The sequence below is a fragment of the Eschrichtius robustus genome, chromosome 14 (genome assembly GCF_028021215.1).
Source record: "Eschrichtius robustus isolate mEscRob2 chromosome 14, mEscRob2.pri, whole genome shotgun sequence".
Lineage (NCBI taxonomy): Eukaryota > Metazoa > Chordata > Mammalia > Artiodactyla > Eschrichtiidae > Eschrichtius > Eschrichtius robustus.
Window position 1 is genome coordinate 7,136,552 of NC_090837.1, and position 25,979 is coordinate 7,162,530.

A 25,979-nucleotide genomic window follows, 5' to 3' on the forward strand; every position below is an offset into this window, starting at 1 on the left:
CTCTAAAATTGTTGAATAAAATATATATAGTATTGATTTTTTTTAAATGTCAACTTATGCCTCTAGCTGTCACTAATTTTTCAGTTGTTAATGGGGATTCTGTGGATTTAAATCATTTAAATAAATGTCATACTAAAAATAAAAAAGTACTATAATACGTGAAAACAGTTTTTAAGTATGTAAACTGGCTACTATAAAATTTAAATACTGCCTCAGAACCTCTTCCAGCTTTTGGATATAGAATGATAATTCTTTGTTCTCCTGAAAAGGTATAAGATACAGGGGAAATTGGGGGCCATTTGTACGAGAAAGTGGGCTGCCCTGGTATGGCCCTGGCACTAAACATAAGTTTACCTGTGCTCCTGAGAAAGTTGTCCCCTCTGAAGTGTGGTTGGAAGTGTGTGCTGTGGTGGGAAGACCACTGACTCTTAAGACATGAGAGCTGGTGGCCCAGCTCCGGCAGGGTCTTGGGGAAAACTACTGAAGCACGTTGAACCTCAGTTTCCTCTTCTATAAAACGGGGATAATAATGCCTACCTGCTTATTTCATATGGTTGTTACAAAGATCGGATGAGATAATGTATTGGTAAACGCTTTACGTCGCCAGTATGTAAATATAATTTTGTGTTAGAAAATATAAATTAAATTTCAGTTTTAAAAAATTATATGACCACCTTTCTCTTTTAAAAATATGTGAATACGTAAGTTAACTGGATGCCAGCTCATCTTTCTAGTGGAGATAGAGAACATCAGTTAACACTTTTTTTCTCACAAGTAACTTGCTTCATTCAATAGATTTGATATACTTTTGGATGATTTAGATACTGTTCCTGTGTCTACAGTACAACGTCCCAATCCAAGGAAACAACTCCAGTTTCTTCCTCTAGATGACTCAGAAGGTATCTTTTCCTAAAAAATTATCAGTTATGGTTTTAGTCTTTCATTTTGTGAGTTTCTGGTATCTTTTCAAGGTTCTAAATGTCATTATATCCTGCACTTAAATCTTTTTTTACCCAAGGGCCTCTAAAAATAAGCATTTGTGACACTCATATTGTGTCAATGTTGTTATCCTCATTGGAAAGTTGGGAAACCGAGGTACAGGGGATGTTAATGTTTAATTACCAGGGCCATACTGTTCAGTTTTTTATATTGTGTAACTTATATGCACCTTCTTTTTCTCATTTATATTTTAAGTTTCTTTTTCTCATTTATCCTATAAAGTTATAAGATAATGTATGTGAAATCACTTGGGTAGGCCCTTAAAATACTAACTCTGTAATGTTGGTATATGTCCACTAAATGTGTTGTTTAGTTTTTAAACTTTTTTTTTGCTTTAAGTTTATTTAGGGAAGTTGTGAAGATTGTCAAACTGAGGGCAGGGCTTTTAGAATTCTGTGGAGGAAAAAACTGAGTATATATGATTGATTACGTATCTCTTTTCATTACATTTTTTTTGGCCGTGTAGCAGCCATTTTCAGAAAGTGAAGTTGGGTAACATATTTAGTATGTACATGCTCTGGCAGAAGAGTTGATAAGAAATAAAAGAAATTTCTTTTCTCTCTGACAGAAAAAAAATACTCAGAAAGAACCACTGACATCCATGTTAATCATAGCTCTTCCCCTGAACCGTTGCCAAGTGGAGTGAAGAAAGTCCCTGTGAGATCAGCCTGGGAGAAGAATAAATCAGTTAGCTATGAACAGTGTAAGCCTGCCTGCGTACCACCACAGGGTAATGATTTTGAGTATACAGCAAAAATTAGGACCCTAGCTGAAACGGAACGGTTTTTTGATGAACTTACAAAAGAAAAAGACCAGGTAAAAACAAACATAAAACAATGTCTTAAATCTTTTTCTGCACTTAATGCTTATGTCTGAGGAATAGTCAGAAGGGAATTATTGAGTCAAACCCAGGAAGTTACTGTGGATGCCACACAAAGCTGCACTAGAAACATGTGTGAGCCAAGCTGTTGTTACTAATTGTGACAGAGGGAACTTATGTGAAGTCGAGATGGACAAGAAAATACTAGGCTGAAGTCTTTTCTTTCCATTCTGTTATAAACCTCCCTGCCACTAATTAGAATTCTTCTATTTTTATTTAAACATTTTTTTGTGTTAACAGATTGAGGCAGCACTAAGCCGAATGCCTTCTACTGGGGGACGAATCACTCTGCAGACAAGGTTGAATCAGGTGAAGTGTCTTACCCTGAGTCTGCTTTGGAGGCTTGACGCTAGTCAGTGCTCCATTTAACCACGATGATTTTTTAATATCACAGTTTTTAGGCACACTGAAACAGTCGATCAAAACTTTTAGCCTTTACAGGAAGTGTTTGGTAGTGATAGCATATTTTATAACTGCATGCTAGCTTTCAGGAACAAAAAGTGATTTTACCTTTATACTTCTAAGAAAAAGGTGTTCATGCCATCATGTTTTCAAGAAACTAACTTGGGAGCAAATGGCAATATGGCTATTAACAGATTTTACATTTTTAAGGCTCTCACATTAAATCTCCCTTTTTTGTGTTTGTTTTTTCCTCCCCAATCTGCAATTTATTTCTGAACCCCTTTCCATTTAGCAGACATATAAAACAGTGGCACTTTGCAACTGGAATAGATGTGAGGTTAAAAAGAGAGATGTGATTCCATTATTGAGCGGGAGATGGTGCAGGCGAAGTGGCCCGTGTACATTTTTTTTAGTTGCTTTTCAAAGAGAATTAAAATGCATGAAACCATGGAACATTTTAAATCTCGTTTTGTAACATTTTAAACATAACAGCGAGGATATGTCTCTTATATAACTGCAAGCTTTGGCTTTTCAATGCCTTAATGTCAGGAAAAGTTCAGTTTCAGATTGATCTGTGAGAAAGACACACAGAAAATAGCAGAGGTCTTTTTCTAGGGCCTGTATCCTTAACTTCTCTTTTTTTCTGACTTTCTTTCATTGTTTTTGTTGTTCTGAACGTTTTTATTCAATAATTTGTAAAAGTCAACACATAAAATTCATTTTAAAATAGTTTAGTGGGGGGACTTCCCTGGCGGTCCAGTGGTTAAGACTCCGTACTTCCAATGCAGGGGGTGCAGGTTTGATCCCTGGTCGGGGAACTAAGATATCCCGCGTGCCGTGAGGTGCAGCCAAAAAAATAAATAAATAAATAAAATAAAATAGTTTACTGGGAAAGCAGAAGGAAAACTTGTTGATACTCTAATTCTAAATGCATCTGAAACTTTTGTTTAATATATTTTTTTACATAATGATGATAAGCTCTTAAAATAAGACTTAAAGGGCCCTAGGTTCTGTTCATATATGTCAAAGCTATTTCAATCCAGTAAGAAGACAAATGGCAGCAAAAAAGGGCTGAGGATGCTTGTATATGATTCATAAGTAAAAAAGGTAAAATTGGGCAAAAAAATTGAAAAATGCTTGGCCTCACCAATGAGTAAAAAACCCCCACACATTTAAACAAAAGCATCATTTTTAAACTATCACATTGGCAGGTATTTAAAAAACAAAAACAAAAAACCACCAGAACCTGGGCTAGGGAAAAGCTTATCCTTGTACACTGCAAGTGGAAGGAGAAAGCGTCACAGACTTTCTGGAGTTCAGCTTGACATGTATCCAAAGCTTTAAAATTTTACATTTCTTTGGACCTAGCGTTTTTACTTTTGGGAATGATTCCTAAGGCAATATTTATAGGTATGTGTAGAGGTATGTTTCAGAATATATATTGCAGCACTATTTGTGATATATGAAATTAGAAGCAACCTAAATTTCTACTAAAAGATTCTTGATTAAATATGGTATATCTGATGCAATATTGCACATTAATTTAAAATGATGTCATAAATAAAGTATATTCCGTAACAAGAAAAGTTGAAAAACATTCTGAAGTAGAGTTTGACTCTGATTTTATTTTTCTTGAAAATGGTGTTCCTATCTGCAGAAAAAACAGGAAAGGGGAACAGTGGTTGTTACTTCTTGCTCGTCTGTCTTCTAAAAATTCTAAAATGAACGTGTAATTTCTTTTACAATTTAAAGTTGTTGAAGAGAAAATTTTTAAGTTTTATTTCAGGATACCATTGGAGTTAATATCTAATAAAGTATCTAAAATGATGAATATATATTCCAGGTACTATTTAACAGTAGTACTATTTATTTAAAAGTAGCATTTGTTACACTGACTCATTGTGAAATATCTTGTTTCTTGGAAAAGTCTCCTCCAGCGTTTTTCCTCTTTTTTAACCTAGAAATTTTTGTCAGAAGAAAGTTATTTGATATACTTGTAAGTGGGATACGGCACCAGTCAAATGTGTCCGTTTCTTCTGGCGAAATGTCTGAAGAACCTTCTAGGTTCCTCTTGTACTGTTCTCAGTTCAACGGAGTCAAATAATTCTCTCCTATTTAATGATAAGCAGTTATCTTGAATGGTTGAAAAGTTGATTTATGTTTAGTTTAAAAGAAATAATGGAAATGACGATTTGTGTAAAAACCAAAATGATTGTGTAATTTTGATGTTTTATACTTGCTCCTTTGCTGAAAGAAAAGTCATTTTGGTGGTAATTATAGAATCGGTGAACTTGATGTAGAATTCTAATTAAGTTTTTTCCATGATTTTCACCCAGGAAGCCTTGGAAGATCGTTTGGAGAAGATTAATCGAGAGCTGGGTTCAGTTCGTATGACATTAAAGAAATTTCATGTTTTGCGCACCTCTGCAAATCTTTGAGATTTGTAGCCATTAAATTTTGAGACAGTTTTGTTTGCACTAATGTGTAATTATGCACTCAGAAGAGGCAAACTATTTTGTACTGTTTATAAGCTTTCAAACAGTAGTTTTACAATCATGCTATTCTTTACACTTGCTATTTTATACTTCAAATGGCCACATATTTTCAAGATATTTTTGTTATTCTCAGGAATCTCTTGTATATTTTACTATTTAAAAAGTATTATTTTTAAATAGTATATGTATCCAATTTATATCAAGAATAAGGAAATGTAAATAGGGGAGACAGCTTTGTTTCTAAACAAATAGTGTTATCCTTTTACCATTAACTTTGCACACCCATTTTATAAACTTGTTCTACATTGTGAATATGATTCTTTTTTTTTTTTAAATAAATGCTTAAGAACAGCTTCCGTAATGATAGACTAATACATGCTGAATGCAAAAAAAAAAAAAAACCAAAAAACAGCACACCCTGGATTTAGTTGTGTTGAAGTTTTTTAAAAATAGTAATGTAATTCGTGTTTGAACCGTGTCTTAGAGTGAATATTGGAATAGTTAATAATGGAAATGTTGGAAATAATGGAATATTGGAAAGCTTTGAAAGTAATAATATCTCAGTTTGTTTCCCTTAAACTTCATTATTTGTAAGAAAGAAAAATGATAGAGATGTAATTCTCTAATTTTGTGATAGATGTAGTACTTTTCAGAAAAGTTTAACAACTGGGGAGTTGTAGCTTTCTGCCCATCATTCTGAATATAATTTGTGTCCCGCCCTTGACAATGAGGTGATAAAGCTTTGATGAAATATAGGCCACCACTCAGTGAGGTTGTAAGAGCAACCCCAGTTTCCTCAGTGTACGTGGCCTCAGCTGTCCGATCGTCGTGAAGACATTTTTAACCCCTCTCCACCCCCGCCAAAAAGAAAAATAAATACTCCCATAGTAGCTGCTGTAAGAACAGTAGGTTGAGATGAGAGCAACCTTCCCTGCTTGTTACTGGACAGGGAACGTGTCTAGATAGAGCTCGGTGCCTTTCACGTGGCCTTGCTGGAGGGCTCCGGCGCGCTGCCTTGGCAATGCCTCCTGGCTCTTAGAAGTAGCACGTGGGCAGGAGGCTGTGCTCTGATCGGGAGCATAGCAGGTAGAGGTCCTGACTGCTGGTCAGGTCCAGGCTGCTTAGCTGCCCACTTTTTGGTGGCCAGTCAGAACCCAGTGCCCACATATTCAAGCTCGGTATGTGTTGACAAACAGACTCATTCCAAACTTTCACCATTGATTCCCACTGATTCCGGTTTTACAGTTTGGTTTACTTTTGAGCTTTTTCTCCTTCTTCTGTGGCTCTTGATAGCATGTAGTTATATTGAGCCAAGCCACCCGTTATTCCATTAGGGTATATGTATGCCTTCGAGCAGGGATCTCAGATAATCTTTGAGCACCCTTCACCAAAGCTTCCCCTGCCTGAGCTCGGGCTTGGTGCCTGCAGCCTCCCTGCTCAGCTCGGGGAATTCTCAGCAAGCGGGGGGTCGCCTGACAGCTGCCTCTCTTTCTCCTTCCTATCCGTGAATCAAACCTTTGCTTCCAACTCCTGCAAACTGTTGAAGACCTCCAGCTAATCAGAGTTACTCATCAGCAGAATCAAGTGCCTTATTCTTGGTGTTTTTTCCTAGTCTTTTTTTCTTTTTAATCTCCTAGTTATAGTGAAGAAAACGTTCTTTTTAATCAAGTTCCAGGAGAGCTTGTGTCAAGACTTAATAACTGGATCGACTTTACCAATGATATTCCCTTTAATGTGTTCCTATACATGACATTAAAAACTAACTTGAAAATTATTAGGATGTTTCATTGTTCCCTACTTTTATTGTAAAGTCTATTACATTCTTAAGAATAGGAAATTGCCATTTCAGAAGAGATGAGAGTTTTCTCTTGTCAGAGAGTTATCTTCTTAGTAGTCTTATTCCAATCTTAAGCCCCATTAAAATGTCTTCTGTACCTCTCAGAAAACATATGCTTTGATTTGTGACGTGTGTAATAGATTGGAAGTATCAGTCACTTATTTAAAATTAAGAAAAAAATTTTTTTTCTTCGTAGCTGTGAAGAGGGACACCAAGGAAAATCCTTTCAGCCGTCTTTCCCTTTGGTAATGCTTAACGTACAAATACTCCATTTAAAAACAACCTGAAAGCTGGAGAGGTGGCAAGCTTAAAAAGTAACTGTTGTTGCTGTCTGGGGCTGAGCTGCAGTTAGTAAAAAACCTAAGTGAATCTTCCACTTTTGGGAAGTGCCTTTTAAAATGCAAGTAGAGTTACTGCTCTCTTTTCCCCTGGACCTACCCCCTTCCTTTCCCTGAAAAGCCTCCTGAGGTGGGGGTAATGTCCTCTGTCCTTCGAGGGTCCCAAGTAGATGTAGCTACTAGGCAGCGCTAGGACTGCAGCAGCTGGGCAGGGGACAGGCGAGCCAGACAGACCTGGGTCACACCCTGCTCAGGGCTGCCTTCCTCCACGTAAAGATAAGAAGCTTCCTTCCATTGTGAGAGCTTATGTAAAGTGCCTGGTGTCTAGTAAGTTTTCAATAAACAGTACATTTCTGATTCATTCTGGGTTATTAAATAGGCTTTTGAAGTAGCGATTTCAATGCTTTCTTAGATAGAAAAGTAGACTGTGTCCCCAGCGATTGACTTAAAAAAACTGCCTTGGGTTGGTTGACATTTGTTAGGTGGTCTAAGCTGTTCTCTCCATCTTTTTGCAAAAAATGAGCTTTCTTAGAGTTTAAATGAGCTTCCCTCTGGTGTGTTTTTTTTAGTGAGTAATTGATAACTTGTCTAGTGTAAGTTCAGAAGCCCTGTGATCTTAAGTAAAGTAGATGATTTTGGGGTTATTTGATACAGGCTGTTTTACCAAAAAAAAAGTATTGCCAATGTAATCAAAATAATTGCACCTTTGAATGTTCCATAATTAGACTTCTAAAGGTGCTGGCCTGTGACACAGGAGCAAATGAAGGAAGTGGCTGCCACTGAACGTTTGGAAGATCTATATGAAGATTATGATTTGCTTTTGGAGTTTGATAAGCAACCAAAATTTGTTCCCCTTTTTAACTCAGAAAAGCCAGGTGCTTTGCTGAATACTATTTGAATTCCGAACTCTGTACTTACAAATGTAGAAAAGTGTTAGACATTTTTGTCATTTTAATTTTTAGATATCTCAAAAGCAGTTTTCACTAAATTTTAATGTGCCATTTGTGCTGTGAGTCTTTAAGAAGCTTTAAAAAATAAATACATGTCTAGAGCCCTTTAGGAATCATAAAGGTAAATCGTATTTACCCATCATAAGTGATTGTACATGGTTATGAGATTTGCAGGTCTGATTAAACCAATTATATTGCACAGATTTTGCAGGAAATAATTTCCTGCCTTGCCAAGAGTTCTGTGGCGGTTTAATAATATATTAAACTACACCAGTATTCTTAGGACCTGTGTTAAGCCTTCCCCTTTTGATCTGTGTTTTATTTCAGCAGACCCCTCTCAAATACGAGGAATCAAGCCATAAATTTGCATTTGCTGGACATTATTTGTCATGTCATCGCTGTGACTACAGACTTCAAAGATAATGTTTTATTCACAATTTCACTGGAACAGTGACCAATATAATGTGAGAAATTTGCTTCCTGTAGTGCTGCTGACATTAGACAAAGACCAGTGCTTGTTGCAGTTTTTAAATCTAGTCAAATGCTGGAGTAATGAAATTGTAAGCTCCATGAGAGCAGGGACCATCTCCTCTTCATTCTTGAATACAGGCACTTAATAAATATTTGTGGATACGAATAATTGTGATATTAGTGTATTTATTCCTACCGGCTAACTGTGGGATCTGGTTTTTAATGATGTTAAGTCTTCCGAGTTACTGGTCTGAGGGCAGTCATTGCAGGGTTACAATGGCAGCCGTCCAGGTGCTCCGTTCCGACTGGGCTACAGGCAGAGCCTCACTCGAGATCTGTATGCTCTGAAACCCTTTTTTTTTTTTTTTTTTTTGCTTTTTACTTCTATTATTAGGTCAAAGCAGAAGTACAGGGAGAAGTAGCAGCAAAAGGGTCTGTCATCCAATCCGGTTTCCACGGGCCCTCAGGCAAGGAGGACGGGTGTACAGGAGACAGATGATGACTCAGTCCCTGGCCGACTCAGAACAGCATTGGGGCTGAAAACCTTTAATGGGTCTTAGGGCACCCCTTGGTGGAGGGAAGGAGTTGAGGGTTTAGTATTTATGGGGACCCCTTCAGTTGTCTCCGTGTGATCATAAGGCAGGTGTTTTGAGGCAAGCTGTGTTACAGTGGCTCTCCTGGCCCATTCAATGTCCAAGGAGATGGGACAGCCTTTGGTCAGGGTTGTTCTCTCTCTGACTTGATCTGAACTCATCTTGGAGCGCTTTAACTTGAGCTTGCCCTTGCCCTTCCAGGGGAAAGCACTCCCCCCCGGCTCCTCTCGACCTTATAAGGCGGTGGTACTTAGTGATAGGTAAACTACCCATAGGTTTTGGGTGTGCCCTGTTTAATTCAGTTACTTCAGATCTTGACAAAGAAGGCCATCCTTGCTCAGTCTAAATACACGCTTTGTGATTTCCTTTAAATTTCACTCAGTACCCTCTTGGTCCAACTGGAGCGTCCAGTCGGGAGGGAACATCAAGATGAAGCTCTTTCTGATCCTCTGCCGGTTCCCTGAGGTCAGGGACTAGAACTTACCCTCTGGCTACTATTACTCTCACGACTTCTGATGACCAAAGAGCATTTTCATTTTTTGGTCCAGGCCATATTTGGGATCCTGAGGAGAGAACTCCTTGATGCCTATTTCTGCAAATCGGGTCCGTAACTGATGCAAGTACCCGGCATCAAGGTTTGGACTTAAATTAACTACTTTTGGTTTGTCCACACATTCCAAATGCCTTCCGAAGTCTTCCGCACGCAGTTCGTTCCCCTTGATTTGTCATTTTACTCCCGAAAGACTTGTTTGTTTTTTTTTTTCCCAATTTCTGCAGATCTGCTCGTTCCCTTCCCCTCTTAGTGTTCGCGAGTCTCCCTATAGGCGAGGCCAATGGTGTTAAAAGGGCCGAGAGGTCGTGAGCCGGGTCCAGCGCCTGGGGCCTCCCGCGCGGAAGCGAGCCCCGGGCTTTCGGGGGTCGCCGGGGCGACAGCACGACCGGCGCCGGAGCGGGGCCACCAAGTTTGCCGGGTTGCTCCGGGCGGAGGCCGGCCCTCGGGGCGGGCGGAGGCGGCGGGCGGCTCCCCGCGTGGCCTGACGGAGGCGCAGGCCTGCCGCCGAGTGAGGGAATGCGAGGCGGGCCCGGCGCGCACGGGCAGCAGCGGCCGCTGGGGCGCGCGGGGCACGGCGGCGCCGCGGCGTAGAGCTGTCAGGCCGGTCCGCGGGCGCGTCCGGCCCCGCGCCCCGCCGGCCGCCGCCTCCTCGTCGGCCCGCGGCCCGCGCTCCGAGCGCCCAGACCCGCGGCGGCCCGCACGTGCGCCCGCCCGCCGCCCGCCAGCCGACGGCCGGGGAGCATGCCCGCGGGGGCCCGGCCGCTCGCCCGGGGCCAGCTGGCGGCGGCGGCGGCGGCGGCGGCGCGCGGAGCCGCGGGGCGCAGCCGGCCGGGCCGGGGCCGCGGGGCCGGGGCCTCCCGGGCGGCGTGAGGCGGCGGCGGCCCAGCGCGGCCGAAGAGGACGAAGCCGCGCCGCGCGGAGTGGGGTGAGTGTTTCGGCGGCCCGGCCGGAAGGCGGCGCGGCCGGGCCCCCTCCTCAGGCCCGCGCGGAGCCCCCGGGGAGGGGGAGGCGGGGGCCGGGCGCGGGGCGGGGACCCCGGTCTGGCGGCTGCTCCCGGAGGCCCAGGCCCGCCTGCCCGCCCGCCTGCCCGCCCGCTGGCCCGCGCGCTTGGCGGGAGGGAAAAGTAGGAGACCCGGGCCCCGCCGCCCCGCGCGGGGAGGAGGGTCTGGCGCGCGGGGATCCCGGGCTCAGGGAATCGCCCCCAGCCCGGCCCCCCGGGAGGCGCTGGCCCTCGGGATTCAGGGGGGGCCCCCGACGCTAATGCCGAATTTCCGTCGGTTCCGGCCGGGGCGCGGAGGACTCCCCTCCCCCAGTGACAAGTGTCACGGCGGCCAAGGGGCAGGTGTGTGTGCAGTGCTGGGAAGGGGCCGGGAGGAAGTGGTGGCCACAGCTCTCGGTCTAGCCTTCTGGGCTTCCCGCCTCCACCTGGACAGCCCTCCAGCGCTGGCCTGGCTGGGTGGGTGTCCGGGGCCTGCGCCCCCGGGGTGCGGCCCTCAGAGAGGGGGCCAGGACTTGGAAGAAGTGCTGCCGGTGTCCCCCTCGCTGGAGGAAAATCTGGCCCCTCTCCATCCCGTGAGTCTCCCTTTGCTGTTGTAACCTGAGGGGCCGGCGCTGTGTCAGAGCGGCGAGCTTCCTCCCTAACCCCTCAGCCTTGCTTGTCAGGGGCAGGGCTGATGGGGGACGTGGGGAGAGGGAAGCTCTAGTGCCCGCCTCCCCCATAACGTGTAGCTAATTCCGCCGGGAAACCTCAAACGGACATTCTAAATAAATAGCGTGTGTTTGCTAGGCAAATGTCATTTCAAGGCAAATCTTTAGCTCTCTTTTCAACGCATTTGCTGCCCCTGCGTAAATTCCAAATTCCTCATCCTACACTCCTCTCCCTGCCTCTGAAATATGGGCTGGGGCAGTTCTCCAAAGTCTCAGGCCTACCTGCGTCTTCCTCTTCAGAATCAGGGTTCTTCAAAGGGGACCTCCTCTGAGCATCTTTCTTGGTCCCCTCCTAGCTCTCTCCCCAGCCCCTACCTGGGAGCCACTGGGGCTATAGGCTAGAGCACCCCCCTCCTTTCTGAAGGGAATGTGGTAAATGCTCCCCTTCATCTGAATCTCCCCTGCGGCCAAGCCCCCAGCGTGACTCATCTCTGCTCTGAGCTCCCACTGCACCTTATCTGTGTCTCTTGTGTGACTCTTATCACCGCCTGCCTTATTTTATAGTTACTTTTGGGCCTGGCTTATCTCCCCGGCTGGATTGTGAGCTCCTGGAGGATGGAGGACAGGGGTGGAGTTTGATTCATCCCTGGTCCCCAGCCCTGGGTCAGCACCCTGTGTACCGTCAGCGTCAGTGTCTGGACGGGCTAGAAGCCCCCTCCCCAGCTTGCCTCTGGGGACCTAGCTTATCTGACTCCTGGACAGTCCCTGTTAAACTCTTCTTCTTCCTCTGTGATCGGAGGAGATTCCCAGCCCTCTCCCTTTGCGGAGAGAAACACAGTGAGTTAGGAAGGGCTGTTTTTCTTACAGGGAGGGACTTGCCAGATGACTAGGACAGTACATGCTCTGCTATGACGATGGCCAGGCACAGACTCTGGGCTCTCTGGGCGCTGGGTGTAGAATGGGCTTCTCTCTTTGGCCTTCTGCACTCGCCGTGCAGGGGATGCAGCAGGGTAACTGAACTGTGAGAGTCAAGGCTCCAGGCCTGGTCGTCCCATAAGGTCGTACGAGCTTCACTGAGTCACTTGGTTTCTCTTGATCTTGGCTGGTCCTTCCTTACGGAATCTGAAAGAAAATTCCTCTGCTTATATGAGGCCCTGTAGGATTTGGGCCTTGCGTCCTCTGCCTTAATGACTGTTCATTACCGAGACCCAGGCTTGTTGTCTTCATTGGCCTTCCCAGGTGGAGTCCATCACCTCCACCTTTGTGCCACCCTAATCTAACTTACGCAGAACGGCAGTTAAATGTTACTCTGTGCCTCCCTGCTAGACTGAGCTCCTGTGAGATCAGCGCTGAATCTCATTTCTCTTCATCCCCCATGCCTGGCACATGGGAGGCTCTAGGGAAAATGTCTGTCGGTTAAGTGGTGAGGAGCTAAGAGCCCTTGTCCCAAGTTGACTGTACATCCTCTCTCACTGGAGCCCAGCTTTGCCTGCCTCCATATCTAGAGGCCTCTTTTAAAACCAGGCAGATGTTCTCTTAACCATTGCATCCCGTTAAGGCTTTTCGGCTTGGTCCCTGAGAAGAGCCAGTCGTGGAGAACGTACAGTTCATTTGTAGAGATTAGAAGAGGAAAATTCTGGTGATGGACTTCCCTGGTGGCGCAGTGGTTAAGAATCCGCCTGCCAATGCAGGGGCACGGGTTCGATCCCTGCTCCGGGAAGATCCCACATGCCGCGGAGCAACTAAGCCCGTGCGCCACAACTACTGAGCCTGCGCTCTAGAGCCCGCGAGCCACAACTACTGAAGCCCGCACGCCACAACTACTGAAGCCCGCGTGCCTAGAGCCCGTGCTCCGCAATGAGAAGCCACCACAACGAGAAGCCTGCGCACTGCAACAAAGAGTAGCCCTCGCTTGCCGTAACTAGAGAAAGCCCACACAGCGACGAAGACCCAACGCAGCCAAAAATAAATAAATAAATTTATTTAAAAAAAAAAAAAGAAGAAGAGGAAACTTCTGGTGCTTCATGATCGCTGCGTTGCTGCTTTTGGAGAAGACAGTGGGGGGGGGGGGGGCGGGCATGTGCTCTGTCATGGAAGGACGGTGATCTTACGCCTGCGTCCTCAGCCATGGGCGGGAGAGGTGGTCAGCCTTGCAGACAGCCCTCCTGAAACCTGCTCACCAGGACCCCCTGCCACTAAGTGGTCTTCAGGTAGCTTCTCTGTAGGTCCTTCCGTCGATGTTTATTAGGCTTTCACTGGGTACCCGGGATGTGATCCAATAGAGCCATGGCGGCCATGGCAAATCCTAGTCTGGCTTTGCTCTAAAACCAGGGCTGACTGTAACGCGGGGCGTTGCCCCCTCTCTGCTCAAGTCTTCTTACAGAGTCTCGTATGAAAAATTTCTTTTAGAATTTACGGCCAGGAAAGATTTGCCCCCGTGTGCGGGGAATGTAGGTTGCTTCCTCCTTTGACAATGAGAAGGAAGGTGGGGAAGGAAAACATGTATGGTTTGTGTACTGCACGCGCACAGCGTGCACGAGGCTTCCCCATGAACCCTGCGTGTTAGATGGTGTTCTTCCTCCATTTTCCCAGAGAAAGAAGTCAACTGATTTGCCCTAAGGCACTCCGGGTTTGTACCCAGTTCTGCCAGACGCTTCCCATTCCACCCACACTGTCTTTCCAACTGATTATGGTCACCTCCTCTTCCCTGGCTTCCAGGATGCTGGGAGCACAATGCGATATTTTCATGTAGCGACTGTATTCACTTACCCTTGTGGTCAGCATACTTATTTCTACTTTACTGTCTGTCTATGTGCACGTGTATATGTAAGTGTATCTGTATTCTTCTATCTGTATTCTTTATAACTCATCACAAAAGGTTTCTGGAAAACTGGACAGATAAGAGTTGAATACAATATGTAACATTGCACCTAAAACTTAGGCCGACTCACGGTGTGGTTAGGGAGATGTGCCCTAACGGGTTACCTAACGGGTAACACCGGGCATGTGAGATAAGTGTTGCTTAAACAGCAGACAGGCTTCAGAGGAGGAGACACCCTTTCTGGGTAAGGCGGTCAGGGTTGACTTCCTGGAAGAGGTGGGATTTGAAGGAGGCCTTGAAGAATGGGTGGAGTTTTGATAGTCACAGCACCTGGAAAGGTGTGTAGGATTTAGAGTCAAATTTGTGGTTATCACCACAGCCCTACCGGAAAAGGTTCCTGCGTGAAAGGATAGAATCGGTCTGGAGGGAAAGTGGGGAGCCCGGTGGTGCCTTTTCAAGTCTTCTCCGGCCTTGCTGGAGGGTCTGGGAACACTGGAGCTGGGAGGGCTGTACCCCATTAAGGATGAGAGGGCGAGGCTGACAGAAGAGCAGTGCCCAAGACCTGCCCTGCAGCCTGGAACCCAGGTCCCTAATTACCAGCTTGGTGCTGGCTCTTGATACTGGCAAAGTTGAAGTCGGACAGCAGCCCTGTACATCAGCCCTTTTTTCCTGTCAAACGGGTACAGGGGTACTGTCTTCCTCACGCCCAGCCCAGCAAACACCAAGAAAAACCCCTGCTAAACCTTTATGACCAAAGGCAGAAAGAGCACTGTTGGGGAGGAGAGCTGGCATTCACTTCAATTACTCATATTAACAACTGCCCTTGGGACTTCCCTTGTGGTCCAGACTCTGCGCTCCCAATTCACGGGGCCTGGGTTCCATCCCTGGTCAGGGAACTAGATCCCTCATGCAGCAACTAAAGATCCCGCATGCTGCAACTAAGACCTGGCACAGCCAAATAAATAAGCATTAAAAAAACAAACGTAGAGACGTGGATGGATCTAGAGACTGTCATACAGAGTGAAGTAAGTCAGAAAGAGAAAAACAAATATCGTATATTAACGCATATATGTGGAACCTAGAAAAATGGTACAGATGAACCGGTTTGGAGGGTAGAAATAGAGACACAGATGTAGAGAACAAACGTATGGACACCAAGGGGGGAAAGTGGCGGGGGGGGGGTGGTGGTGGTGGGATGAATTGGGAGATTGGGATTGACATGTATACACGAATATGTATAAAATAGATAACTAATAAGAACCTGCTGTATAAAAAAATAAAATTCAAAAATTCAAAAAAAAGTAAAATAAAATTGCTTTAATCGTTTAAAAACAAACAAAAAATATAGTTACTGTTGAAATAAAGTTCGTCAGAATAATAATTAAATTTGAAAAAAACAAAAAAACAAAAAACTGCCCTTGCCAGAGGATAGAAACAAAATGAACCAACAGGCAGGGTTCCAGCAACAGACAAATCAAACCCAAGCAAGAGCTTTGGGGAAGAGCATCAAGAAGGCAGTTTCGCACCCTCTCCTCGCTGAAGCCCAGAAGTCCCAGTCCCGTTTCCCTCTTGTGGGAAGGTGTTAGGAGTTGGGAGTGCGGGGGAAAGGCAGAGAGTTACTAAAAGAAGCCGCAGGACTCGGGGACCCCGAGGCTGATTTCCATCTCGGAGTGATGCTGATAGGCCAGGTGTGGATACGTCAGCTGCAGGAGCGATGGCCTCACAGAGCGGAAGCCCTCGAATATAATACATCCTAGGTCACGTGTGCACACAGTCCAGGCCCATTCCTGGCAGTTCTGTAAAGTGCCCTGAACCACTGCTCTTAGGGGAAATACGGAGTTAGGTTCCTGCCAGCCTCTGGTCACAATGTGTTTGTCCACTGATCATAACTCTCTTATGTGTGTTTCTCTTTAAAGATGCCTTATTTAATATATATTATTGATTCATTAATTGAACTCAGCCAACAGCACTATCACTCACGCCTGAGCGAAGCTCATCTAACACACGAGTTTTCTCCATAAGGCACATCACAGCCTTCTCGACTCTGAGCACTAGACCGTGCTTCAGCTTCATGCTCAGGGCCATGTTAAATCACTAACAAAAAAAGCACAAAAGTGTGAAAACTGTGGCAGTAAATGGATCACGGAAAGGACACTTGTTGACAGTTTGAACTGAAACGAAAGGCAGAGGGCCACCTTGTTTGACCTGTGCTGCACGTTGGGTGACTCAGTACCCGCCGCCCCCCCACCCCCACCCCCACCCCCGCCGGCCGTGCATGTCTGCAAATGACTTCATAAGCACCGCGATCGTCAGTTTCTGGGTTACAAGTAAACTGTAGCAAGTGGGCGGATTCGTAAATACCGGAATCCGTGAATAACGAGTACTGAGTACCAACAGTTTATACAAAGTAGTTCCACAACACAGCATTCCGGAGAGATAAGGAGGGACTGTTGCCACATTTTACAGAAAGGAAACAGGCTCAGAGAGGTAGGTGACTTGTTGGAGCTTGCACAGATAGCTGGGGCCGAGCCAAGACTTGCACCCACTCCTGGCTGATCCCAAGTGTGGTTCTTTCCTCTCAGCTCCTGCAGCATTCGCGATGAGATTCTTTCTTCCTCGTGCTACCCCCCCACCCCCACCGCAGCGACCCATCTGCCGTCTTTGTCATTGTGTTTGCCCCCATGGTAACTCCAGCGTACAGAACGGGGCCCCTCGTGGACGCTCAGTAATTACTTGGTGAATGAAGGCTGGGGCCACAGTTTCTTGTGTTTGCTCTATCTTGGGTGCCAGAGGAAGGAGAAATATCCGGGCATAGGCTCCCCACCTCGCCCTCCTATATCCCTTCCAGAAGGGCGCCCATCTCCCCTTTCCACAGCCCGCAGGCAGGAGGTCCTGTGTTCTCGCACACAAGGGGGTGTCGGCAGCCCCACGTCTAACAGAACTAACTGGTCTTTGCTGGGAGGCGCCAAGGGCAGCCCTTCGCCCAAAGGAATGATCCTTTTTTTTTTTTTTTAAGCTTTTACCATTTAAAAAATACATATATATTTATTTATTTGGCTGCACCGGGTCTTAGTTGCAACACGGAGATCTTTGTTGCCGTGTGCAGGATCTTCCTTGCAGCATGCAGGGTCTTTAGTTGCAGCCTGCGGGATCTAGTTCCCTGACCTGGGATCAAACCGCAGCCCCCTGCATTGGGAGCATGGAGTCTTAACTGCTGGACCACCAGGGAAGTCCCAGAAATGATTCTCTTGAGGCATTTCGGGCCAGCATGGGGCTTCCCGGGGCCCCAACCCTCAAATCCTGGCTTTCTTACTCCTTCTTACTCCTGGAAACCTTTCCAAAAATGTTCTGCCTTGTGTGCCCTGTGAAGAGTTGGTACATAAGTAATAGGGATTATTGCTCTTTCTTCTCTCCGAGGATCTTTATTTCCCTTTTTGGAAATGGTTCCCCACGAAGGATGGAATTTTCTCTCTCTGCATCTGGGGGGCATTTGCCCCAGGTCTCTGTAGGGTCTGGCTGACTCATCAGCTGTGCTGTGGAGCAGGGCGAGAGCTCTCTCCCGCTGCTGCCCTGCTGGACTGAGTCAGGCCCTGCAGCCTCCTGGCCTCACCTGGCCACGGTCCACGAAGGAGTCAGGCCCCAGGGAGCGCCCACCAGGCGCCAGGGCCCTGCGTGAGGCGGGTGCAGGGAGGGCTACTCCGTGGGTGCTGCCAGCTGTCCCTCTGCTATCTCTTTACGGACCCTTGAAAACCCACCTTGAAGGGTGGGGGGCGGGGGTAGGCATCGGGGTAGAAATAGGTGGCCATTCCCATTTCCAACAGCTTCCATCCGGGCGCGGGGCTGCCGGGGAGGCGGGGCTTCCCGCAGATGGGGAGGCGCGGTCAAGGCCGGTTTATCGCTGGCTGGCCCATTGCGCTCTTCTGTCCTGCTGGGCACTTCGTGAGAGTTGACTTTTCACTTGCAGGTTTTGGGTTTTTTTTTCCCATAAGAGGGAGAAAAACCAAACATTTTCTGCAATTAGAATTTTTCCCTCTTGGGTAGTCACAATGGACAAAAAGCATTTAAGCCTTTTGAAAACCACACGGAAGCAGGAGCCCGGGGACCGTTCAGTTGGCAGGGACGGCCAGCCATGGAGGCAGTTCGGCGGGCGGGCTCTTGCATAAGGAAGCAGCTATTTCACATTTATTTGGGGTTTGCTTCTTGCAGCATATTTCAATTAGTTCATCAGTGCTGTGCATCTGACAGGCCACACGTTCACTGTGGTTGAGCCATCTGGGAGGTGGGCGGCCTGCAGCCTTCCCCATGGCAGTCGGTAACTACCAGTTAGAAGGAAATTTGTTTGATGTGTTTAAGAACCCAACACTAAAACACCATTAATAACAAAAGCTTCAAGAGTTCTGAAAGCATTCCCCCTTGTTGAGCCATCAAATGGACATGCATAACTTAAGACCTCATTTCTTCCCCTACTCCTGTGACATTTTCCAACCCAGTGAAGCAGAGTTCTGAAGTGGCTTGTTTCATTGGTCCAGAGCACGATTTGCATTAACCTGGTGTGGAAAGGAGCTCATTAATTTATACTTGGGGGCCACGCAGCCTGGGCATTTGCTGCCAGGAGTAGCAAGGGAGGTGGTGAACAGATCCCCACATCAGTATTCAGCTGAGCTCCCAAGCTGCTCATTTCATTTCGGGTCCCAGCCTCACTCGGGTGACTCACCCGCGCATCGTGAGGTCGTGGTGATGCATGCTGACCAGCGCATCTGCCTTGCACTCCTTGGGTACCAAGGTTTAGAGCACCAATTACACCCATTTCTCTCTCTTTTTACCTCTGTTATTTCTCCTGGCAAACTGTCCCCTTTCCTGAGGAATGTTCTGTCTGACTTTCCAGCAGGGAGGAAAAGAGGAATTCAGCATCTTAGGAGAATAGGGGAGCAGGAAGGAGCATGGGAAAAAACCAAGTCCAAGGGTTTGACCTTTCAGGAGGAATGACTTTCTGTTTCCCTGAAACTTTACCACCCCAGGCTGGGCGTGGAGCAGGATTGAGACTCACCACACGGTTGTAAACTGGAGGCCGGCTTGTGAAATCTGGGATGTTCGGTTCACTCAGGTTTGTCCTGGTGGCCTGGGAGCTGCAGGACTGGTGTTTGGAGGGTTTAGGCTGATAATGGCACCCGTCCTGTACCCAACCAGGTTGATGCTTCATGATAGACTTCTGGATACTGAGATTCCTGCCCAAGGAGAAGGCAGCAGCCCTTGCCTCTCCAAACCATAGGGATCCCTGGTCTAGCCCAGCTGCTCTGCAGGCTGAGGGACCTTGGCTTATTTGTCTTTGAGCCCCTGGTGCCCAGCATAGTGGCCTGGTGGTGACTCAGGGCCTGATGACCATTTGCGGGGAGGCGGTGGCTAGAGGTCCAGAGGCAAAGCGGCCTTTCTCATTCATCCACCTTTTGTGTAACACCCTCCATGGTATGGAGTGCTTCTGCCCGTTTTGCTTCATTTGATACCCAGAAGTGCTGCTGTGCCCATTTTACAGGTGAGGAAACTGAGGCTCGAAAAGGTCATGATTTGGCACCCAGTGCTTTCAGCTGTCGTGTTTCATACACGGGCACACTACAGCTCAGGGAGGTCATGATTTGGGCCAATCACAGAGGAGGTTACCTGCTGGCCAGGATTCTTGTCCTAATCGGGGTCCTCGATTCTTCAAGTTCATGTTGTCACGTCCGTTACATGGCCCGTGCCATGTTGTTACATTGTTGTTTTTAAAATCCATCAGGGGAAGTCCCTGGTGGCCCAGTGGTTAGGACTCTGCACTTTCACTGCTGAGGGCCCGGGTTCGATCCCTGGTCTGGGAACTAAGATCCCGCAAGCCACGTGGTGTGGCAAAAAAGAAAAAAAAAAAAAATCCATCAGTATTTCCTGATCTAGTTCAGTCTGAACAGTGCCCAGAAGCTTTCAGTTTGGGTTTGTGTGAGTTTTTTGTTTCTTTTCTTTTTTTCCAGAGAGGAAAACAGAATTTCTCTTCTTTTGTTCTGTAGCTTTTGCTCTTCAAAGAGGCCAAAAGGCACCATGGATTTAGAGCGGGATTAGATTCCCCAAGATAAGGTTGCATGCTCTGGGGTCACGGCCATGTACATACATGAGTTGGAGGCCCCATTGGCATCCCGTTGTCAAGTCTTGTAGCCACACGCCTAGGAGGCTGTGGTCAGAGGCTCCACCAGTTGTGTGTCTTTGAGGTCTTGAGAAGTGGTGCCTTTTCCTTCCCTCAGGTCAGAGCCGCTTTCAGACTGGCTGAGTTAGGAACCCCGTTTATGGGGGTAGGACAGGCATGTTTTTAAAAGGGCACAGTTCAGAGTGGGCTGGGGCTTGTCCATGAGGGTGGGCCCTGCTCACCACCCACTCTGGGTTCTCAGCTGGGGCTGGGTCAGTTTGCTCTGGGTTTTTCCCCTCTTCCTGCCCCACTTCTGACCTTTTCCTTGCTCATTAGAGAAAGAGCAGGGACCCAAAGTGGCCTGGTCAGGACGCAGCAGCAGGTAGGGGAGGAGGTGGAGGCCAACGCTTTGTCTCTCCCACCTGCACCGCAGTTGGCTGCCTTGCTATGTCCTCTGAGCTGGGAGAGCTGAAGGGCCTGTGGCCGCCAGGTGGAGAAGAGACACAGGTGGGTCCCCGTGGGAGCCTCTGGCTCAGGCCGGGGTCCCTTCAGCAAGAGTTAGAGGGTCTGCTTTTCCCTGGGGCTCCCCACACTGTATGAGCCACTCCCCGGACTGTCGTTATCTTGGTGTAGCTCCCGGGGCCCAGGCGTCCCAGCTGGGCGGGGCAGGGGCTCCCAGAGGCAGGGCAGAGTTATACCTTTTTGGCTTCCTCGGAGCACCTTGCCTTGTTCTGAAATTGGAAGAGGGTTTAATGAAGCCTCTGACGAAAAAAAACTTGGGGAAGGTGGTCTGGCCCACCTGCTCTCCCAGGAGGCTGCCTTCCAGATTTCTCCTACTCTCAGTAGAATCCTAACCTGCTCGGAAGGACACACACACAGAAGGATTCCAGTCCCCTGGCTGTGCTCAGGCCTGGACGCAGAGGGAAAATGGAGGTTCCAGTGTGTGCAGCGCACGGAAGGGGCAGGAAGGGCCGCTGGACAGATGCCCAGCAGAAAAAGAGGGCACCGGGTGAGGCTTTGGATGCAGGAGGAGAGAAGGCCAGAGAACGGGAGAGTTTCTTTCCTTTCCTTCTTTTTTTTTAAATTGAAGTGAAATTCATGTAACATAGAACTGACCATTTCTAAATGTGCAATTCAGTGTCATATAGCGCATTCACAATGCTGTGCGGCCACCACCTCTGTCTAATTCTAGAGCATTCTCACCACCCCAAAAGGAAACCCCAGGCCCATTAGCAATCATCCTCCATTCTCTCTCCTCCCCTGGCCCTTGGCCGCCACTAATCTACTTTCTGTCTCTATAGATTTACCTATTCTGGATATTTCACATAAATGGAATCGTACAACGTGTGACCTTTTGTGTCTGGCTTCTTTCATGTAACAATGTTTTCGAGGTTTATCCATGTTGTAGCATGTATCAGTACTTCATTCTTTTTTTTTGAGTGGTGAAATACACATAACATCAAATTTACCATCTTAACCATTTTTCAGCATACAGTTCAGTGACATTAAGTACATTCACATCGTTGTGCAACCGTCACTGCCATCCATGTCCGGAACTTCTTCGTCTTCCCAAACTGAAGTTTTGTCCCCATTAAACAACAACTTCCCATTTCCTCTTCCCTCCAGCCCCTGGCACCCACCATTCTACTTTCTGTCTCTGTGAATTTGACTCCTCTGGGTACCTCGTATAAGTAGAATCATACAGTGTGTGTCCTTTCACGTCTGGTTTATTTCACTGAGCAGAATGTCCTTCAGGTTCATCCATGCTGGAGCCTGTGTTAGAATTTCCTTTCTTTTCAGGGCTGAGTAATATTCCACTGTATAGACAGACCACCTTTTGTTTATCTGTTCATCTGTTGATGGACACTTGGGCCATTTCTGGGCCAGCGAGATGTTGACTTTGGCTTGCCCCTGGATGGGGAACAGTGAAAGACAGCTGAACTAGGAGGGCCTAGGGGTCTGGGAGGCAAGAGCTGCACCATTTCCAAGATGAATGGCCTTTGATGATCGCGCCTTTCTGTGCCTCGGTTTCTGTATCCATCCAACAGGGGCAGTGATGGTCCCGCGCAGGGGAGGATGCAGTGAGAGTCTGGATGAGAGGGTGGTTTTGTGGGCTGTCAGTTGTCCTGCACACGTGAGCTGCTGTCTTCCTGGACAGGGACAGCCCTGATCTTCATCAGTCATAGGCTGTGAGGGTTGGCGGTGCCTGGCCCTCCACCCTCCTGGGGCTCACTTGTGACTGCCACTTGCTGGGAAGTTCCCTCCCTTGCAGAGGTTCCAGAGCCAGCCCCACAAGAAGGTGTGTCCTGCCTCTTAGTGGCCTTCTGAGCACTTGCTGACTCCCAGCTGATAGTAGTAGGGGAGCCGGGAACACATGGTTCCCTGCAGCACTGTCTCCTGGGCCCCTTCCTTGGAGCTCCAGGAAATCGAAGCCAGGAGGATGACATTGGCAGCCTCCTGGGGTGGCTGAGTCAGAGCAGAAAGTCAGGCTGGAATTCACTAAGTCACACTTGCCTTCATTAGGCTAATTAACTTCCGACGTGAATTAGCTCTGTGAGCTGATTTAGGAAATCCATTACCGGGCCGGGCCAATTCCATGTGCAGTGGTGCCTAGGAGGCTGTGCCGTACATTTCCATACCCACCAATTAAGGCTGCTTAATTATTAACTTAGGGCTACGTGACTAACGAGGAGTTGCACTTGTTGTGTGCTATTTGAGAATTTTAAGGCCGTTTAAAATTAGCCGTAATATAGTTAATAATCATACTAGGAATCATACGTTGTGATCCGTGTTATAGTTTATTCGGAAGATAAGCTGAGGCTGAGGGTTGATTTGTGGAAGGTCATGTAGATGGAGAGTGGGGCGGGGGGCATTCAGTGTGTGCAAAGTGCTGGCTAATACAGAGAGTTTCCAGCTGATGCACAGCTGGCACCTTGAAAGACTGCTTTCAGTTGGGATGTCCATTCACTATTGGGTTCTCAGGCTGGCCCGCCAACAAGAACATGACCCACTGGGCCACTGAATGATTGAGCTCTTGGGACACTTACTCTACTAGCTAGGTCCTCAATGGACCTCTGCAGTTAACCCCATTGTACAGATGAGAAAACTGAGGCCCAGAGGGGAAAGCTGGCTTCCCCAAGGTCACATGGCTGGTAGATTCAAATCCAGGCAGTCTGGCTCTGAAGTTCTCGGCTAAACGGCTACTTTAGACCATTTACCACACGCTGCACCCATTTTGGAGTTAAGTAGGTTTTTGAGAGCCTACCTGGGGAGCTAAGCGTTTTGTAAATCTTCTTCTTTTTTTAAGTGAGGAAACTTAAAAACCCTTGGTGCCTTTGGAAAAGGAACACTTCTTACTTTGAAGGCTTAAGAGGTACCTCCGGAGGCCTGCCATGGATGGGGTGCTTGTGCGTGTGTGGGAACGTTTGTGCCCAGAGGTCAGGGTGCCTTTTGCTTGCTGGCGTGACTCACACGGAGCCGGTTTGTCTGGGAACCCGTGGGTGACGACCGTGGAAAACTCTTTCGTGGGAGCACAGATGGTCTGTCGTTCCTGGTGTCCCAGGTGTGCTGTCCCCTGTTCTCAGGGCGGAGGGGCCTTCCTTACTGTTTAGGTGTTGTCCACTGAGCATCACCGAGCTCTCCTGCAGCTGCAGCTGAGCAGATGGGGGTTTCAGAAGGTGGAGGCTTTATTTTTAGCCCCACATCTTCTGTGATTCTGTCACTATGGAGATGCCGGCTGGGGGCCCATGAGGCTCCGTGCTTTTCCTGCCAGCGAGGAAAGAGGGTCCTCTTTCTTTTCTGGAACGTGGCCTGGGCTGCTCGGTGGAGACCTCAGTCACTGTGTGTGTGTGTGTGTGTGTGTGTGTGTGTGTGTGTGTGTGTGAGAGAGAGAGAGAGACAGACAGACAGACAGATGTTGCTGCTGCTGTAGAAGAACTAGCCCTGGGCCCGCACCCTGCGTGGAGCCCGGTGTCCACAGCCATCTTGTGCTTTGGCTGAACTGCACTGGAGTCCGGAGGCTCCACTTCAGCTGTGCTGTGTGACCTTGGGCAGGGTTGCCTCATTTCCCCGGGTCTTCATTTCCTCCCCTGAAAATTTGAGATGCTAATTCCTGCCATATACCTGCTTCTCTGGATCTGGTGACATAATTGATTTGGGCAAACTTTGAATCCACAGTGAGGTTCAAGTGCTGTGTGTGTATGTGTATTTGTGTGTACACTGGTGCGTGTGTGTGTATGTGTGTGTGTGTCCAGTAATTATTCTGATGCCAAGGCTGCCCTCAAAAGGTCATCTAGAATTTTTTCTACTCCTTCTTTGTCTTTCTACTTTTTCCTGTATTTTGGCTTCTCCATTCAAAGGCTGAGAAAGAAGAGGTTGAAGCGGAAAGTATTCTAGTCCTGCCCATACATTATCATAAAAGATCTATCAAGGGAGGTTGAAACCACCCCCCTTTCTACCACCTATGTGTCTCCCCTGTAGAGTTTCTGAAAATACTCTTTCTTCTGTTGCTGTCACAGATTCACAGCCCCGCCTCCTGCGGGAAGTGCACTGGGCTTGTTAGCTCTGTTCCCACAGAGGACAGACCTGAGGCTCAGAGTGGTTAAAGTATTTGACCAGCGCTGCACAGCCATAAGCACCGGTGCTGGAACTGGAACGGGATTCTCTTGACTCCCCAGCCCGTGCTCCTGCAGCTCTGCACAGAACGGTGGGCCGAAAGCACACGGACACCAGCGGGCTGTGTCTGGGGCTCCTGCGGCACTAGCCTCCTCCCTTCTTCTGAAATCTCCGGCTTGGCTATAATCCCAAAGCAGAAAATAACAAGTGTTGACGAGGATGTGGAGAAATGGGAATCCTTGTGCCCTGCTGGCGGGAATGTGAAATGGTGCAGCCGCTGTGGAACAGTTTGGTGGGTCCGCAAACAGTTAAGCGCAGTTACTGGAAATTCCCTGGCAGTCCAGTGGTTAGGACTCCGTGCTTTCACTGCTGAAGGTGCGGGCTCCATCCCTGGTCGGGGAACTAAGATCCTGCAAGCGTGCGTGGTGCGGCCAAAAAGAAAAAAAAAAAAACCACAGAGTTACCAACTGATGAATGGATAAACAGAATGTGGTCTATCCCTACAATACAATATTACTAGCAGTGCTACTCCTGGTTTATTATACTCCAAAACATTGAAAGCAGGGACTCAAACAGGTACTTATACACCTATGTTCACAGCAGTATTATTCACAATAGCCAGAAGGTGAAAACAACCCAACCTATCAGCTGATGAATGGATAAACAAAATGGGGTATATCCATACGATGGAACATTACATGGCCACGAAAAGGAATGAAGCACTGACACAGGCTACCGCACAGATGAACCTCAAAAACAGAATGCTGAGTGAAATAAACCAGACACGAAAGGACAATATTGTATGATTCCACTTGTGTGAGGTGCCGAGAAGAGGCAAATTCAGAGACAGAACGGAGAATGGTGCTCACCAGGGACTGGGGGTCGGGGGGGGGAGCGGGGTGTTAGTGGGGACAGAGCTTCTGTTTGGGGTGATGAAAATGTTCTGGAAATAGCAATAGTGGTTGCACAACACTGGGAATATCATCGATGCCACTGAACTGTACACTTAAAAATGATTAAAATGGGAGACCTCCCTGGCAGTCCAGTGGTTAAGACTCTGCGCTTCCACTGCAGGGGGGCACGCGTTCGATCCCTCGTTGGGGAACTAAGATCCCACATGCCCGAGCTGTGCGGCCAAAAGAAAGAAAAAAAAAAAGATTAAAATGGTACCCAAACAAAACTCTCAGGCTTGTGCTAGAACCTCAGGTGGGCCTTGGGCTGGACCACACCTTGC

The 25,979-nt window shown here is 47.5% G+C and overlaps 2 protein-coding genes across 14 annotated transcripts in view; both read left to right on the forward strand.

Annotated features, from left to right (window-relative positions):
• The window catches only part of MPHOSPH9 (M-phase phosphoprotein 9), a 54,677-nt gene extending 46,136 nt beyond the window's left edge, over positions 1 to 8,541 (forward strand). For 7 of the 10 annotated variants that reach the window (XM_068563021.1, XM_068563020.1, XM_068563019.1 and 4 more), the window contains 4 exons: positions 796 to 899; positions 1,568 to 1,815; positions 2,120 to 2,188; positions 4,618 to 4,872. In XM_068563021.1, the coding sequence (XP_068419122.1) occupies positions 796 to 899; positions 1,568 to 1,815; positions 2,120 to 2,188; positions 4,618 to 4,719 (523 nt within the window). In that variant the 3' untranslated portion in view covers positions 4,720 to 4,872. Of the gene's footprint in view, positions 1 to 795; positions 900 to 1,567; positions 1,816 to 2,119; positions 2,189 to 4,617; positions 4,873 to 6,809 lie in introns of those variants that run through there. The other 3 variants (XM_068563023.1, XM_068563022.1, XM_068563026.1) reach the window with 3 other exon arrangements.
• A 1,812-nt stretch (positions 8,542 to 10,353) lies between these two features.
• PITPNM2 (phosphatidylinositol transfer protein membrane associated 2) overlaps positions 10,354 to 25,979 on the forward strand; it is a 143,317-nt gene continuing 127,691 nt past the window's right edge. For all 4 annotated transcript variants that reach the window (XM_068562489.1, XM_068562492.1, XM_068562493.1 and 1 more), the window contains exon 1: positions 10,354 to 10,443. The gene's annotated coding sequence lies outside the window, so the exon portion shown is untranslated. The remainder of the gene's footprint in view (positions 10,444 to 25,979) is intronic.